The sequence below is a fragment of the Grosmannia clavigera genome, assembly GCF_000143105.1.
Source record: "Grosmannia clavigera kw1407 unplaced genomic scaffold GCSC_82, whole genome shotgun sequence".
Lineage (NCBI taxonomy): Eukaryota > Fungi > Ascomycota > Sordariomycetes > Ophiostomatales > Ophiostomataceae > Leptographium > Leptographium clavigerum.
Genome location: NW_014040576.1, coordinates 420,601 through 435,570, shown reverse-complemented (window position 1 = coordinate 435,570; position 14,970 = coordinate 420,601). Strand labels below are relative to the sequence as shown.

At 57.5% G+C, this 14,970-nt stretch overlaps 6 protein-coding genes across 6 annotated transcripts; 4 read left to right on the top strand and 2 right to left on the bottom strand.

The window, feature by feature from the left end:
• Nucleotides 1–174: 174 nt before the first annotated feature.
• CMQ_7833 (uncharacterized protein) lies at nucleotides 175–2,537 on the top strand (the record flags this gene model as incomplete). Its single annotated transcript, XM_014313473.1, has 3 exons — nucleotides 175–184; nucleotides 244–283; nucleotides 347–2,537. The coding sequence occupies 3 exons, from the start codon at nucleotides 175–177 to the stop codon at nucleotides 2,535–2,537; spliced, it is 2,241 nt and encodes a 746-aa protein (XP_014168948.1).
• A 119-nt stretch (nucleotides 2,538–2,656) lies between these two features.
• CMQ_7947 (uncharacterized protein) lies at nucleotides 2,657–3,718 on the bottom strand (the record flags this gene model as incomplete). Its single annotated transcript, XM_014313587.1, has 1 exon — nucleotides 2,657–3,718. One exon carries the CDS (start codon nucleotides 3,716–3,718, stop codon nucleotides 2,657–2,659), a length of 1,062 nt encoding a protein of 353 aa, XP_014169062.1.
• Nucleotides 3,719–5,096: 1,378 nt separating this feature from the next.
• CMQ_8004 (glycoside hydrolase, family 76) lies at nucleotides 5,097–6,926 on the top strand (the record flags this gene model as incomplete). Its single annotated transcript, XM_014313644.1, has 1 exon — nucleotides 5,097–6,926. One exon carries the CDS (start codon nucleotides 5,097–5,099, stop codon nucleotides 6,924–6,926), a length of 1,830 nt encoding a protein of 609 aa, XP_014169119.1.
• A 450-nt stretch (nucleotides 6,927–7,376) lies between these two features.
• On the top strand, nucleotides 7,377–8,458 carry CMQ_7856 (40S ribosomal protein s11; the record flags this gene model as incomplete). The annotated part of the gene is made up of 4 exons (XM_014313496.1): nucleotides 7,377–7,493; nucleotides 7,595–7,655; nucleotides 8,089–8,327; nucleotides 8,390–8,458. The coding sequence occupies 4 exons, from the start codon at nucleotides 7,377–7,379 to the stop codon at nucleotides 8,456–8,458; spliced, it is 486 nt and encodes a 161-aa protein (XP_014168971.1).
• Nucleotides 8,459–10,982: 2,524 nt separating this feature from the next.
• On the bottom strand, nucleotides 10,983–11,851 carry CMQ_7887 (adenylate kinase 2; the record flags this gene model as incomplete). The annotated part of the gene is made up of 2 exons (XM_014313527.1): nucleotides 10,983–11,638; nucleotides 11,695–11,851. 2 exons carry the CDS (start codon nucleotides 11,849–11,851, stop codon nucleotides 10,983–10,985), a joined length of 813 nt encoding a protein of 270 aa, XP_014169002.1.
• A 1,153-nt stretch (nucleotides 11,852–13,004) lies between these two features.
• Nucleotides 13,005–14,719, top strand: CMQ_7903 (mrs7 family protein; the record flags this gene model as incomplete). The annotated part of the gene is made up of 2 exons (XM_014313543.1): nucleotides 13,005–13,068; nucleotides 13,131–14,719. The coding sequence occupies 2 exons, from the start codon at nucleotides 13,005–13,007 to the stop codon at nucleotides 14,717–14,719; spliced, it is 1,653 nt and encodes a 550-aa protein (XP_014169018.1).
• Nucleotides 14,720–14,970: the final 251 nt, after the last annotated feature.

The following is a 14,970-nucleotide window of genomic DNA, read 5'->3' as shown; positions in this document are numbered from 1 at the left end:
CTGCTCGGGCTGGGTTACACTGAGCGTTAGCGGGTCGGTCGTTCCTGCTGGTTGAATCCCCGCGTCGCGCTTTCTTGATCAATGGTAATAGATAGATTGACGCGTCTGCTTTAGCTTCTGGCCAAATCATCACTGCACGATCACACGTCTGCACACCGGGTGCCTTTGGCCAAGATGGCAACGAGTAGGTGCTTGCGTTTTCGGTGTTTCTCTTTCTGTTCGCCGCCTGCTAATGTGTACCAGACCGCGAAGAGCGCTGGCAGCAGCGCATGCGAGGTGCCCAGTAAGTTAGCGAGAAAGAAGACAGCTCTTCCGCTGGAGCCAAGCCGCTGACTGTTTGAGCAAGACGACACCAGGTGCAGGAGGCGGCGTTTGATCTTTTTTTCCCGGAACCGGAACCAGAGCCCGCATCCGAGCCGACAGAAGAGGAGGCCGCTGTCGAGACCGAGCCGACGCCGGCAGCTGTGCGAGCGAGCCCCAACACGTCTGCCAAGAGGAGGCAGCTCGATGGGGAGGATGAAGGGCCCGTGGGGGTGACGGCAGCGGTGCGGGTGGCCGAGGAAGAGCAGGTGGACGAGAGTCCGATGGACGCACCGGGCAGCGGGCGGCGACGGTCGGTGGCGGTGGGCGCAGCGGCCGACCGGACGGCCGCCCTGCAGGAAGCCTTTTCGGGATCACCACTGGGCCGACGAAGCGGCATGCAGCTGGGAGACGAGCAGGTGATGGTGGCAGCATCATCATCCCCTCCGGTGGTGGGTGCAGGTCGGCGACCTCCGCAACTGTCGTCTGGGAATGGCGGAGGCGCGAACGAGACCCAGGACGAGGCTCAGGACGAGGGCCAGGACGAGGGCCAAGGCGACGACATGGACAACGGACAGGAAACTCTGTCTCCTGAGCTCGCGTCGGCCGTCGATACGACCCGAGCAGGCGGCCGCACCAGTCTGTTCTCGCGGCTGGCTCGCGCCCGACGCAGCGCGGCCGCGACGGCTGACGGAAGCGGCGATGGCCCGGACGCTCTCGACGAGCTGTCGTCGCCGTCGCTTCCGGGCGTCGAGCCGGCGATCATGCCGTCGTCGTCACCGCTGGCTCGCAAGTCGGCCGCCAACGTGCGGTCAGGTAGAGCCGGACCGGGACCGAGACCGGGACTGCGCCGGCCAGGCCGCAGCACGCTGGCCGTGGCCGTGGCAGCCGACACAGACCGCGACGAGCTCTCGCCCGAGCAGCCGCCTCCGCTGACGGTCATGCTGACGAGGCGCACGGCCGAGGTGCCGTCATCATCGCCGCCAGCTCAGGAGGTGAAGCGCCGTCGGGGCAGGCCGCCGGCCGTGGCAGCGACGGTGGAGGTGGAGGAAGAAGAGGCAGAAGCCATTGACGAGGTGGAAGCTGCTCGGACAATTGGCAGGAAACGTCCACAAAGGAGCAACGTGCACGAGCCGTCACCGGAGCTGGGATCTGACCGTAAGGCAGCGGAGCCAGAGATCGTGCCGATGGCCAAGCGACGACGACGACCAGGTCCACAGCAGCAGAGCCCGGCTGTGCAGAAGCAGCCGCGGGCAGCGAGGGAGAAGGGGGTGGAGGTGGTGGAGGAGGAAGTACAACAAGAGCAGGAGCTGCAAACACGTCCGACAAAGACGAGAAAGGCGAGAGCACCGGCTGTCCGGGAACAGACGAATCAAAAGAAGAGGAAGCGACGACAAAAAGAGGCAGAAGAAGAAGAAGAAGATGGCGAAGTCGAGACCGAGGGCAACAGCACGACAAAGGGCCGCAGCGGACCTCCAATTCCCATTACGGTGCAACGATTCAGCCGGCAAAGGCGAAGGACGAGAGCGGGCAAAGACGATGGCGACGATGACTTGGACGACAAGGACTCGGACTCGGACAACGGAGACATACCGTATGCGAACCGCAGCGGGGTCAACGTGATCGACGTGCTGGCGCAGGTGTGCGAAGACATTGTGGCGCAGAAGCTGGAGGAAGCGACAGCACAGGCAGCCGAGGCCAAGACAGCAACGGCGGCCGGCGACAGCAGTGCGCGCGAAGCCCGGCGAGACGCCCTGGCGCGACAGCAGGCCCTCGAGGCATTCCAGGCCGAGCTACGAGCACGTCTGCTGGCACAGGCGGCAGCTGTGGATGCAGCCTTGGCGCTGCGACGCCGCGTGCGGGCAGCCCATCGACAGAAGCTGGCGCTGCGCGAAGAAATCCTGCGAATCCGCGCCGAGAGAGAGCAGGTCGCCCTGCGGATGGACGCCCTGCGAGCACAGCACCAGGAGGCGAGTAGACGGGCGATGGTGAGCGCAGATATGTCCACGGCCATGCACGACGTCGATCTAGCCGTCGAGCAGGGCCGCACTGCCCCCGACCTCACGGCTGCCCAGCAGAAGACGGCAGAGCTGGGCAACCTGGAGCTGGTCGTCAGCCGAGTGGCAGAGCAGCTGTGTGGTGGTGGTGGTGGCGGTGGTGGCGTGCTGCAACAGATCATGGACTTTAACGCCTTTCTCGAACGGACGGCCGTCATGCTGGAAGGCAGGGGGACGTGATGAATGGGAAAGCTTTTGACAAACGAATCAGCCGGCTCTGAATTCGGTATCGAATGGCTTGAACAACTCGGGTTACGACCTTTCCCAAAACGCATCTATTGTACAGTTTGTCCAACCACCTACTTCCCCCAGACCAGTCCGGACACGCGGTCGGACAAGGTGGCCCTGCCCTCGGCCTTGCGCTGCTCACGTTCGGCTGCCTGGGCTGCCCGCAATCGGGCCACGCGGCCGGTCAGCTCCAGCCGGGCCTGCAGCTCTGCCCGCATGGCTGCCTCCTCGGCCGGCCGCTCGTTCTCGGGCACGCCGGCCAGCCGCTCGGCCCAGTCCTTGCGCATGTCTTCGGGGACATCGGCGGGAATGGGGGGTGATGCTGCAGCCGGGAGGCCGGAAATGCCCACGTCCATGGAGACAACCGGCGCCGGACGGCCCTCAATCTTGGCCAGCTCGACGGCAGCCTCCTGGTCGAGCATGCGGTGGTACAGCGCGTCTGCGTGCACCTGGATCCGCTCATCCTCGGCAGGCGGCCGCTCGTACGTCGACAGGTAGCCGAGTGCCTTGAGGAGACGCTGGGCTGTTAGGAAAAACACGGACACGAAAATGGGAGAGGTGAAACACACCGACTGCATGTTGTAGCACCGCTCAAACTTCTTCATCTCCGCGTGACACATGGTCAGGCGGCTGCTCAACGGTCCTGACCGAATGCACGTGTTCCAGTCGACCTGCTCGAGCGCACAGTTCTCGAGTGCCGCCCGACCGATCTGGGCTCGCCGCTCTTGGTAGCCGTCCAGCACGTCCATCAGCCGCTCGTGGTCGCTCTTGGTCTCAGCCTCGATCTCGGCCAGCGGCCGGTACGTCTTCCAGATGTCGGCATACCGTCCATCGGGGTAGAGGCTCTGGGCCGGGACGATTGGATTTGATGATGTTGTTGAGGCAGCAGCAGCTGATGTTGATGTTGTTGATGATGATGATGATGATGTTGCTGATGCAGATGCTGTTTCTGCTTCCTGTCTGACCGACTGTCTCTCGTCCGCTACCGCCGCATCGCTCCGGCCTGGATGGTACTTGACCGGCGACTCCTTCTCCAGAAACTGGCGCAGCTTCGGATCCAGCTGGGCCAGCGGATCGGAAGATCGGCTCGCGCTGCTCTCGCTGCTGCCAAACAGACTGTCGAACCAGCCCATTGGCGACCGATGGTGTTACGAAAGGAGGGTGAAGGAGAAATGCGGGGGAGACAAAAGCTGGAGCGGCCGTGTGCCTTGGAATGGTCGGTCGTCAGTGTCGATTCTTGTCTCTATTTTTTCGACCGTGTCTATTGGTCCAGAGTGGCCGCCATTTCGACGTCACGTGATACACATACATGCTGTACCCCATAGGAATATTTGATACAGTACATGGACACTTGGTCGCCTTGAGTAGGTTATGAGGCTAGAAGTAAACGGAAACGGTCCTTTATGTTATACTCGCGAGTAGGAAGGTCCTGAATCTACTCCGCCCTCCACGAGAAAGCTCTGCTCCTACAAAAACGGCAGTGTATGTTGGCAGAGGCTCACACTGGGCAGCCCGGAGTAGAAGGACTGTGGTATGCAATGCCGACGGCGAAGAAGGCGCACAAAGAGCTGCTATGGATTGCGGCTCCCGGCCAGACATGCTCGTTGTCAACAATGCCGACCTTTTGCAGCGATGGCACTGGTGAGTATCCGTGCCAAGGCCGCCGAAGATGGCAGTGGCCAGATGATCGAACGCGACCACGTGCTGGGTGTGAGATTCAGTCACCTGTCCGTAGACCTAGGAGAAGCACCTGCCGAACAGATAGCCCCCAAAGTTGGATGTATACAGCCTTACGGAGTACTGCCGCTCACATAGCTTCCCCACAAAAGCGACGCCTTCTGCAGCAGGTTCGCCAGTTTGGTGATTGGCCGGACACGGCCACTGCACAGGTGCATTAGTGGGCCGTCCGACCGAGGCTGGGGGGCTCATTCCTATTTCGGCGTGTCGCCCTCTGGTTGGTCAGCCGCTGGGATCCTCGTCTTCCTGCCCTCTATCCAGCATTACTGCTCACTTTTCCTCCTTCTGACCTGATCGACACCCCTCGTATAACGTTGTCACCAGCACACCGTCTCTTCAGCATATTACGCCTGCGCTGCTTTTGTGAAATCGCTCCCTGTTTTCCCCTCTCTCTGCTGCGCTTGTTGCTGTTGGCTGCTGCGCCCTCTTACTCCCTGTCGTGCTCGACGTCAATCTAGCCCGCATTTGTCGCTCTGTTCGCCCCTCTGTCCCCGATAGCCAGTACTGCTGCCAGCGGACCGCAGAGCCCTCGATTGGATCCGCCGCCGTCCGGCCTTTGTGTCTGTCTCTCAACGCGCGTCGCCACTTGTTTCAGAGCGTCCCTCATCCCAGCCGGTCTGGGAGCAAAGTTTACTGGAGACGACGCAATATGCGGCCCTGATGTCCAAACCGGCTTTCACGCGTCCACAGCCCGCATGAGCCTTGGGCTGCTCGTTGACGACGCTACCTCTCCTGCATTCGCCTCTTCCTTCTCTCTCCCTTGCTGTCACAACCATGATTCACGACCCCATCAGGATTGCCTGTGCTGGCCTGGCCGTGTCCGTGCTCTTCGGCACCACCGCGGCAAGCAGCATCCCTCCCGGCCCCTTTCAGCGCAGCGCTGCCGGCATGACCTGCAGCCGTTCGGGCAGCTGTGCCGAGGCCAAGGCCAAGCCCATCTTTGACGTGCTCGACGAGTTCTTGGACGCTTTGCGTGTGCTCCAGGGCGACTACTTTGAGCTGTGGCTGGGAACCTGGCCCCAGGCAATCGACTGGACAGCAGCCGTAACCGGAACCCACGTGGCTGGCGCTCTCAGCTCGCTCTCCAGCACTCTGCCCGTCCACGACGACGATGCTCGTGCCAAGGAGAATCTTATCACGACGTACTTCTCCCAGCTCTTGAGCTACTACTTTGGCCAGGATGCCTTTGCCATCCGCAACGAGGCGTACGATGACATGCTCTGGGTCGTTCTGGGCTGGCTGGAACTCATCGAGTTTATCAACTACCACACCCTGATCTACCTCCAGTCCGATGTCCCCGCAACAGTCGCTTCCACCATCTATCCGAGCCAGGATGTCTCGGAGATTCTGCGGAACCAGACCTGGTACGGCAACCTGTGGACCCCTGCCTTCTCTCACCGCGCCCGCATCTTCTGGGATCTTGCCTCGCGGGGCTGGAACACCACGCTTTGTGGAGGCGGCATGTTGTGGAACCCGCGCCTGGAGCCTTACAAAAACTCGATCACCAATGAGCTGTTTATTGCCTCGTCCGCATCCATGTACCTCTATTTCCCCGGTGACCCAAACCCGTCGCCGTTTTCGAGTGACCGCGACCCACGGGTCAGGGATCCCGCCAAAGACCAGCAAGGCTCGCGTGAACCGCACGAGAAGAAGCACTTGCAGGCTGCACTTGACGCATACGACTGGCTGGCCAGCTCGGGCATGATGAACCGCCAAGGCCTCTACATAGATGGCTTCCACATCAACGGGTGGAGCAATGCGTCCAACCCCAATACCAAGTGCGACGTCCGCAACGAAATGGTCTACACGTACAACCAGGGCGTTGTCTTGACCGGCCAGGTTGGCCTGTGGAAGGCCACCGCAGACGAGAGGTTCTTGGACGACGGCCATGCGCTGATACAGTCTGTCATCCGGGCAACCGGCTACGACCTCGGGCGGGACCGGCCTGTCGACAACATTGATGCTTTGAAGCCCGGCCAATTGCCACCTTGGCACGGTCTTGGCCGTGCTGGCGTCTTGGAGGAGCAGTGCGATATCTCCGGCGAATGCTCCCAGGACAGCCAGACGTTCAAGGGCATCTACTTCCACCATCTGTCGGCCTTCTGCGCACCATTGGACGCGGTCGCGGCCGAGGAAAGCCAGACATCAGTCAACCATCGCAATGCCTGTGTCTCCTACTTGGGCTGGATCCGACACAATGCCGCAGCAGCTCTCGCCACCAAGGACTCTGACGGCAAGTTCGGCATGTGGTGGACGGCTGGCCTGCTAGACATATCCGCTGCTTCTCTGGATGGCATGTCGCCAAAATGGTCGTCAGACAGCAGCTGTGTCGATTATCGGACGTATGGCGTGCCCGATGACACAACTTGGACGTCTGTCCCCGTCCAAGGAGCTCCGGCGCCCGACCCTTATGAGGAGCAACGGCCATTGATGGGCGGGTCGTCCAGAGGTGCCACACGAGCCCATAGAAATGGGCGCCGCACAACGACGAGAGCCCTCGCGGATCCCAATACACGGGGCCGCGGCCGGACAGTCGAGACGCAGGGAGGCGGTCTTGCCGTCCTTCGGACCCTGTGGGAGATCACCAACCTAGCGAATAGATAAAAGCAAGGCGAGGAAACGGGCTTGATGTCCTTCCGACTGTATCTTTCCATTGATCATCTTTACTTCATTATCTATATCAGCATACGGAGTACTGAAATACAGGAGCCTGGCTTTTCCGTGCTTTGTTTTCCCCTGTTGTGGCTGAAATCCAAGCCACTGTCTGACACGTGACTTACTCCGCTTCGCAACTAACAATTGGTTGGCCTGCAGCTGAGACTCCACTTTTTCCTGGAGACTTGCCCTCCCACAATTTTGAATTTTCGTGTTCATTTTTTCCCGCCGGCCCCAAAAAGTGTGCTCCACCAACCAGCACACGAAAAAAATAACCCCCCGAAAAGCGAAAGCTACCTTTTTTTAAACTTTTCGTTTCTCTCACCATCCCCGACTCGCAGCCACCACGCCCAACATCGTCGTCGTCGTCGACTCTTCCATACTAATCAATCCGTCAAGATGGCTACCGAGCTGACCGTCCAGTCCGAGCGTGCTTTCCAGAAGCAGCCGCACATCTTCCTCAACTCCAAGACCAAGGTCAAGACCTCGCGGCCGGGCAAGGCTGGACGGAGATGGGTACGCTTTGACACAACCTCCATGTCTCGCTTCGAAAGAGAGAGGCGAGAAGAATTCGCACCGCGATCGGACTCGTTTCGCTGACTTTACTGGGAATGTAGTACAAGAACGTTGGTCTGGGCTTCCGGACGCCCAAGGCCGCCATTGAGGGCAGCTACATCGGTAAGCTTGTTGTCAGAATGTGATGTGGAGGGCACAGGGCGCGAATAGCGAGAGGGGCTCTGAAAATGTTCGACCGGCTGGCTGCATGGCACACGAGGCACCCTTGGCATCTCGAAGACCGAATCCGACACGACCAAGCGATTTGTGGGAGGGAAACTTGGGGCTTAGATGCTCTCAGAAGATGAGGACTGGTAGCGTTTGGTAGCGGTCTCCGCGCCCAATTTGGCATCGCAACAACGACGACAAGACGTAACGGAAAAGACGCGCAGCTCGGATGGTCGCCGACAGCACAGCTCGCCCTATGTCTAACTAGTCAGCCAGCCAGCCAGCAGCAGTCGTTTCGATATTTTCTGATCCCGCGTGACCTTGAGCGGCTTGAAATGATATGAAGAGGAACTGCATTGCTGACCGAGGTTCTTTTCCCTCGCTGCAGACAAGAAGTGCCCCTTCACCGGCCTGGTCTCGATCCGTGGCCGTATCCTTACCGGCACGGTCGTGTCCACCAAGATGCACCGCACCCTGATCATCCGGCGAGAGTACCTCCACTACATCCCCAAGTACTCCCGTTACGAGAAGCGGCACACGAACCTGGCGGCTCACTGCTCGCCCGCTTTCCGTGTTGAGGAGGGTGACCAGGTCACCGTCGGCCAGTGCCGCCCCCTGAGCAAGACTGTAAGCAGACCCTGAAAGACGCGGGCGGGGAGATGAGAGGAAGCAAGCTAACCAGCTCACAGGTCCGCTTCAACGTCCTGCGCGTGCTTCCCCGGACCGGCAAGGGTGTGAAGAAGTTCAGCAAGTTCTAAAAAGGGAAACCACACCCAAATTATATCCTGCATCTCTCTCTTAAATACAAAGCAACACCAAAAAAAGGAAATGAAAAAGAGAAATTCTTCGGGCACATCTTTGTTTTGAACCACTTTTTTCTCTCTTGTACCGGATGGTGGGCGCGCGGGAACAACCTGTTTATATTTTCCTCCGGTCTCTCCTCAAGATAGGAAAGGACGGCAAAAAAAGAAATGATAAAACAACGGCAAGATCAGGAGAGGGCGGCGGACGAGACGGCGGACAGGGGCGGCTCTGCCTCTGTGGTCTCTGTGTCTTAATCGCTAGCAAAAAATCACTGGCGCCCCAACGGCCAATCCAGCAAATCACGTGTGTGCCATGTTGCGACGGCGATGTAGATCGACTTGTCTGGACGTCGAAGTAGATTCTGAAAAAGGATCATGACGAATGCAGGTCGACAGGTGCTGTGCAGAATGATGACTTGTCTAGGATGAGTTGATGACGAGGCGTCTGCAGGAATTTGTAGCACTGTACTCCGTATCAGAGGCTGTTCCTGTGTCCCACTAAATGATACGGTGTCCTTCAACGGATTAACCGATGTTGTCAAGTTTGAATCCACTGTAGGTAGACCTCTGTTTCGACAGCTCACTGTCTAAAACTCATGGCTACTTGGTGGTGAAAACAGTCCATTGATGAATCTTCGATATATGTCTGGCCAAGCTTTACCATTGTCATACCTGTTTTCCTAGATCAATACGGATCCTCGAGGAAAGCTTAACCCAAGCAGTTTTGAAAATGGCAAGTAAGGAAGGAGCGCTATACAATGCGGGGGTTTCTTTTCAACCCTCCTCAAGTCATCTCTGATCACTCTTCACATCTTATCGTCTTCTACAAAATCAACTGCCTCTACAACATTGCAGAGCAACCACATCTTCTAAGATACGACATGCAGAAGACGAATAGAGCCCGAGCCAGAACGGCACCTCAACCTATAAAACAAGTAGCAGCAGAGCTTTGGAGAGAATTCGCGGCAAACAGCCGCAACGAATGACAGCGAACCACTCAATCTAGTACCTTTCCAGCCTGTTACATCTTACTGATTATCAATACACCTCTAAAAAACAACTCTACTAATAAATCTTTCCCCATTTTCTTACAATAACAATGGGTCCACCCGGTACTACGACAGAAACCGGTCCTGCAGCACCATTCTAGCAGGGGCTTATGCCCTCCCTGTTCCAACCTTGCAGTCCAATAATTGGATCCCGGCCTTGGAAGAAGTTGAGATCTGAGGAGGCCTTGTTTGCAACCAAGAAACATAAATGAAACAAATGTTCCATTTAATATGGGTTGGGGTCGAATTGTCGTCGTATTGAAATTTCGTCCTTGGTCTAAGAGGCAATGCAAGTTGCACACAATGGGTACTGATCACAGTAATCTTTCTTCGAAACTAGAGTTTCGATATTAATTGCTTCTGCCCTGTCAATGCAATTGTGATGTAAAAGGTCCATAACTCCCCATATTCCCGGTTTGGCGGCAGTTCCCCGGTTTGTCCCAGCCGTCTGTGCCAAATGTTCTTAGAGACCTTGGTTTTCCTGGCTGTAGTACGGGGTAGCTGTCAAGTATGTGCAAAGGACAGTAGAGAGAAGTTAGAAAGGCTCACTAATACAATACCGATTGTGTCGACGGTAATGTTAGTAATAGAAAACCCGTTTAGCTTAAGACTCATTTAGGATGTGTCTTTCAGCTTGCTAGTAGACACCAAAATATCCGTTTTGTTACAGAGATGCGCAAGATTCATCGCCGTTACAAGAGGAACAATTATAGGCTCGTATCAAGCGCACTGAAGCTGCATCGAAAACCCGCCGAAAACATACAGCACAATGCAAACGTTGCTACAGAAAAGCGGAATAGAAACGCATGAAAATTAAAACGATAAATGCTGTAGGGTAAGCATCCCTCTTCTTTCATCGTCTATTATGTCTTACTTATCATAAATGTTTAATTAGATCCCATTGTTTGGCCGGAAACATCGGCCAACACTCCCGCTGACATACCGTTCTTGTTCGCCGTCTTGAGAACAATACTTATCGCCTTGCTGATACGGTTTATTCCGTGCTTTCGATACAGTACCTGACTGGCTTAAGGTGCTCTCAGGCAAGACTGGCATCAAAACTGGTACGAAACAACATTGGCCGTATCCTAGCATACAGCTATGGATACGGTGGTCGCCCCTCCTGACTCATCGCTGTTTGGCGACACAGCACTCAATATGACTTCCCGGCCAGCTTGGGCACTGGCCGCACATAATCGGAGCATATGATGTTGTGCGAGCAAATAGCGTCATATCCAACAAACACTATCCTAACAGCGGCAGACAAGTGCGAAAGCGAAGACATCAGTCTGAGCTACATAAACTCCAAGAAACGCCCCGTCCCTTCCAATATTCCAGCACAGAGTAAATGGTCGTTTCTCCGTCATGTCGTATCGTCAAGAAAAAAAAGAAACAAAGACTAAGCCACCTGAAAGCCACCCAACACCTGCTCAGTCCACGAACCGGCGCTCAAACTCAGCAAACAGCTTTGGCGTGATCTCGTCGCTGCTCATGCCCTCGACCTCAAGCAGCACGCCGCGATCGGCATAGTGAGCCAGCAGCGGCGTGCTGGTCTCGAGGAACTTATCGTAGCGGGTGCGATAGACGGCCTCGCTGTCGTCCGGCCGCTTGACCAGCGGCTCGCCCGTGACGTCGTCACGGCCAGCCATACGCGGTGCATTGAACGAGTCGTTGTACACCCGACCCGACGGCTCGTGCACCCAGCGGCTGGCGATGCGCTGCATCACCACCTCAAAGGGCGTCTTGAGCGAGATGGCCAGGTTGACGGGCACGAACAGATCGAGCTGTGCCGCCTGGGCTGCCGTGCGCGGGAAGCCATCAAGCAGAAACGATGCGGCCGGGTCCTCAGACAGTCGCGATTCGGCCGCAGCTCCGGCCATGCTGCCGTCGACGGCAGCCTTGTGCTGCGACAAAAAGGTGGCCACACCGGCATCATCGGCCGTCGACTTGGCCGCGATCGTCAGCAGGTCGGGCGAGCCGCTAGACACGAGCCAGCCACGGGTCGAGAGCTCGTTCCGGATGAGGCGCAGGATGAGGTTGTCCGGCACGAGGCCGCCAGCTTTGATCGTGCTCTCGACCTTGATGCCTTGCGGAGAGGTCAGTCAAGAGAAAGCGGAAGGACGCAGACAAGAGGAAACATACCGAGTGGCGTCCGGGTCTTGACATTGTGCCGCAGGAGATCGCCCGAGCTTAGGTGGGCCAACTGGGGAAAGCGACGTAGCAGCCGCTCCGACTGCGTCCCCTTGCCCACGCCTGGAGCTCCGATAAGGATGACTCGGGCGGCCTTTTTGAGTCGCATTGCGCAGACGTATGGCACTCGACGAGATTGAGGATCGGAGGAGCGACAAGAACGCGATGCGCAGGATGGACGAGAGGAGAGGAGAAACAGGAAAAAGGGGGGAAAAGGACAAGAAAAAGAGCTAGATAGGCAATTATATTGTCGAATTATCGCACGATCCCGCAGAGGCGGGCCGGAGAAATGGGGTCGCTAATCAAAATGAAGTGTGGGGAAGTGAAAAAATAGGTCGAGAGGATATAGTATACTATGTTCGTTGAGTAGTCGATGAAGAGAGCACGCCGTTAAAAACGGTCGCCGAGCTACGACGGTTCTCACATTGTTAGCCCACAGTGTCAGATTGGTCGGTGGTTGCACCACGTACTGCCGAGAGAGTGGCAGCCTGCTCAGTACTCGTACAAATTCACATGTGCCGAATCCAAAGTCGGACGGAGGAACAATACGGCGTAAATAGAGCATGTTGGCCCCCGGAGTGACGACATGTCTGCATCGGAGCCGCCTGGTGGAGAAAGCCATAGAGTGGGGCATTGCCTTTCACAAGCCCTGGCCCTGTGAAGTACTTCATTCTCCGAAGATTTTTTTTGTGTTGGGAAGCGCTAAGTCCGGCCTGAATGAACGCCCGCAATCGGCGGTCTGTCAGCATTCTTACGTGGTTCCTGCGCCAAATTCAGTGCCGGAGAAGCCCCGCCCAAGCCGAGACAAGAGCTAATAAGATACTTCCACGCCTCCAGGAGATGGCGCAATTAGCCAGCACATTGGGCAGCCGTGGGTACCTCGACATGTGACGAACCACGTGACTCTGTTACAGGATTAGACTACGGAGTACTCAGCAACAGGATGACAGGGGCGCTCCATTGGCTCATTAAGAAACGGAACCATCTGGACTTGGACAACGTTTTCCTGTTCCTCTTCTTCCCATTTAGTCCGCCCTCATCCTCCTCCTTGCACTCACCTGTTTTTGAGAATCTTCTAAGCGTGAGAAAGATTCGGTTCATTTCCGCTATCTGCTCCTTCCTGCCCGCTGCAACAGAACGAGCGTCGATTCTGTCTGCGCTGTGTTTTGTAAAACCGGTCTTTCAGTTGTTGTTGTGCTGCTGCTGCTGCAGTCTGTCTTATAATCCCTCCATCCCTTGCACCGCCAGTTTCCAAACCCATCATGAGCGCCTCTCTCACTGCGGTCCGCCGGGCCACCGCGGCCAACAGCAGTCTACTGGGCAGGGGTATGTTGTCGGCGATTATTGTAATTTTGGTTTTGGTGTTTCCGACTGACGGTGTCCTCCAGGCCGAACAATTCCCCGCGCGGCCATGCGCTCGACGACGATGAACCTGATGCGGAACTCCCGGAACCTGGCCATGCGCGACAACGTCTCGTTTGTGATCTTCGCGTCGGCACGCGGCTTTTCTACAGAGACGCACTCTGCAGTCGGCGGCCCGCCATCCGGCCCACCGCCTGGCTTCGACCCGGAAAAGGCTAAGATTCCTCTGCCGAAAGAAAACAGCCAGACGAGTGCGGCAGGCTCCGCCAAGACTTCCACCAAGGCCAAGGCGAAGGAGACGACGGCGACTTCGTCATCCAAGACGGCACCTCTCGCCGAGGCGGTCGGCCAGCCGCCTGCAGCCGATGCTGCGGCTTCCGAGGGCAAGCCAGTGGTGGCACTGGAGGCCAAGAGCGGCAAGAAGGCGGACGAGGTGAAGCTGACACTCTCACAAAAGATCAAGAAGGAGGCACAGCACTACTGGGACGGCACGAAGCTGCTGGCGACAGAAGTCAAGATCAGCACGCGACTCGCCGTCAAGATGGCGGCTGGCTACGAGCTGACGCGCCGCGAGCACCGACAGCTGACACGGACGGTGCAAGACCTGAGCCGGCTGGTCCCGTTCTCGGTGTTTGTGATTGTGCCGTTTGCGGAGCTGCTGCTGCCGGTGGCTCTGCGGCTGTTCCCCAACATGCTGCCGAGCACTTACGAGGGCCAGCAGTCGCGCGAGAAGAAGGCGTCGTTCCTGCGGGCGACGCGCAAGGAGGTCAGCACGTTTCTGCGGCAGACGATGAAGGAGACCGGGCTGCCGATCCAGTCGGGTACGGCGCACCGGGCCGAGTTCACCAATTTCTTCCGCAAGGTGCGGGCGACGGGCGAGCAGCCGACGGCGGAGGACGTGATCAAGGTGTGCAAGACGTTCAAGGATGACATGACGCTGGACAACCTGTCGCGGCCGCAGCTAGTGTCGATGTGTCGGTACATGAACCTAAACACGTTTGGCACGGACATGATGCTGCGGTACCAGGTGCGCCACCGGATGCGGCAGATCAAGCGGGACGATCGGGCGATCAGCTACGAGGGCGTCGACAGCTTGACGGTGGCGGAGCTGCAGACGGCGTGTGCGAGCCGCGGCATCAAGTCGTACGGCGTCTCGCCGGCGCGGCTGCGCGAGGATCTGCAGACCTGGCTGGACCTGCGGCTCAAGGAGGGCGTGCCGTCAACGCTGCTGGTGCTGAGCAGCGCATACATGTACGGACAGCCGTCGACGGGCAAGAACGACGGCGGCGCAGTGCAGACGCAGATCGAGGCGCTGACGGGCGTGCTGTCGTCCATCCCGGAGGAGCTCTACCACGAGATCGAGTTGGCGGTCGACAATGCCGAGGGCCAGGCGACGAACAAGCAGCGGCTCGAGGTGCTGCGGGAGCAGGAGGACCTGATCGAGGACGAGGCCGAGCAGAACCAGGTGAACCAGAAGAAGGGCCTGGCCACACCGCGGGACGTCGACAACATTGACGAGGAGCAGGAGCGGGCGCTGCTGGAGGCGGCCGCTTCCGGTGAGGATGTCGCGGCCGAGAAGGACCAAAAAGCGGCTGCTCCGACGGAGAGCAAGTGATGCACCAAACTAAAAGAAAAACGCACAAAAAGGACGAAAAAACGGGTAAAATAGTAAAAGTTGACAAAACAGTCTTACATGCTGGGGCGCAGCATTATTTCCTTTTCCTTTGTTTCTGCCATTTGCATTTATCGAACTGGGAGAAGGATTGTGCTAAAGGGCCTACTGGATACACATCTGTACAAATAAACCACCATACAGAGAGGGAGGCATCGGGAAGGCAAGGATCTGCGGCTTAGGAGTCAAGAGGA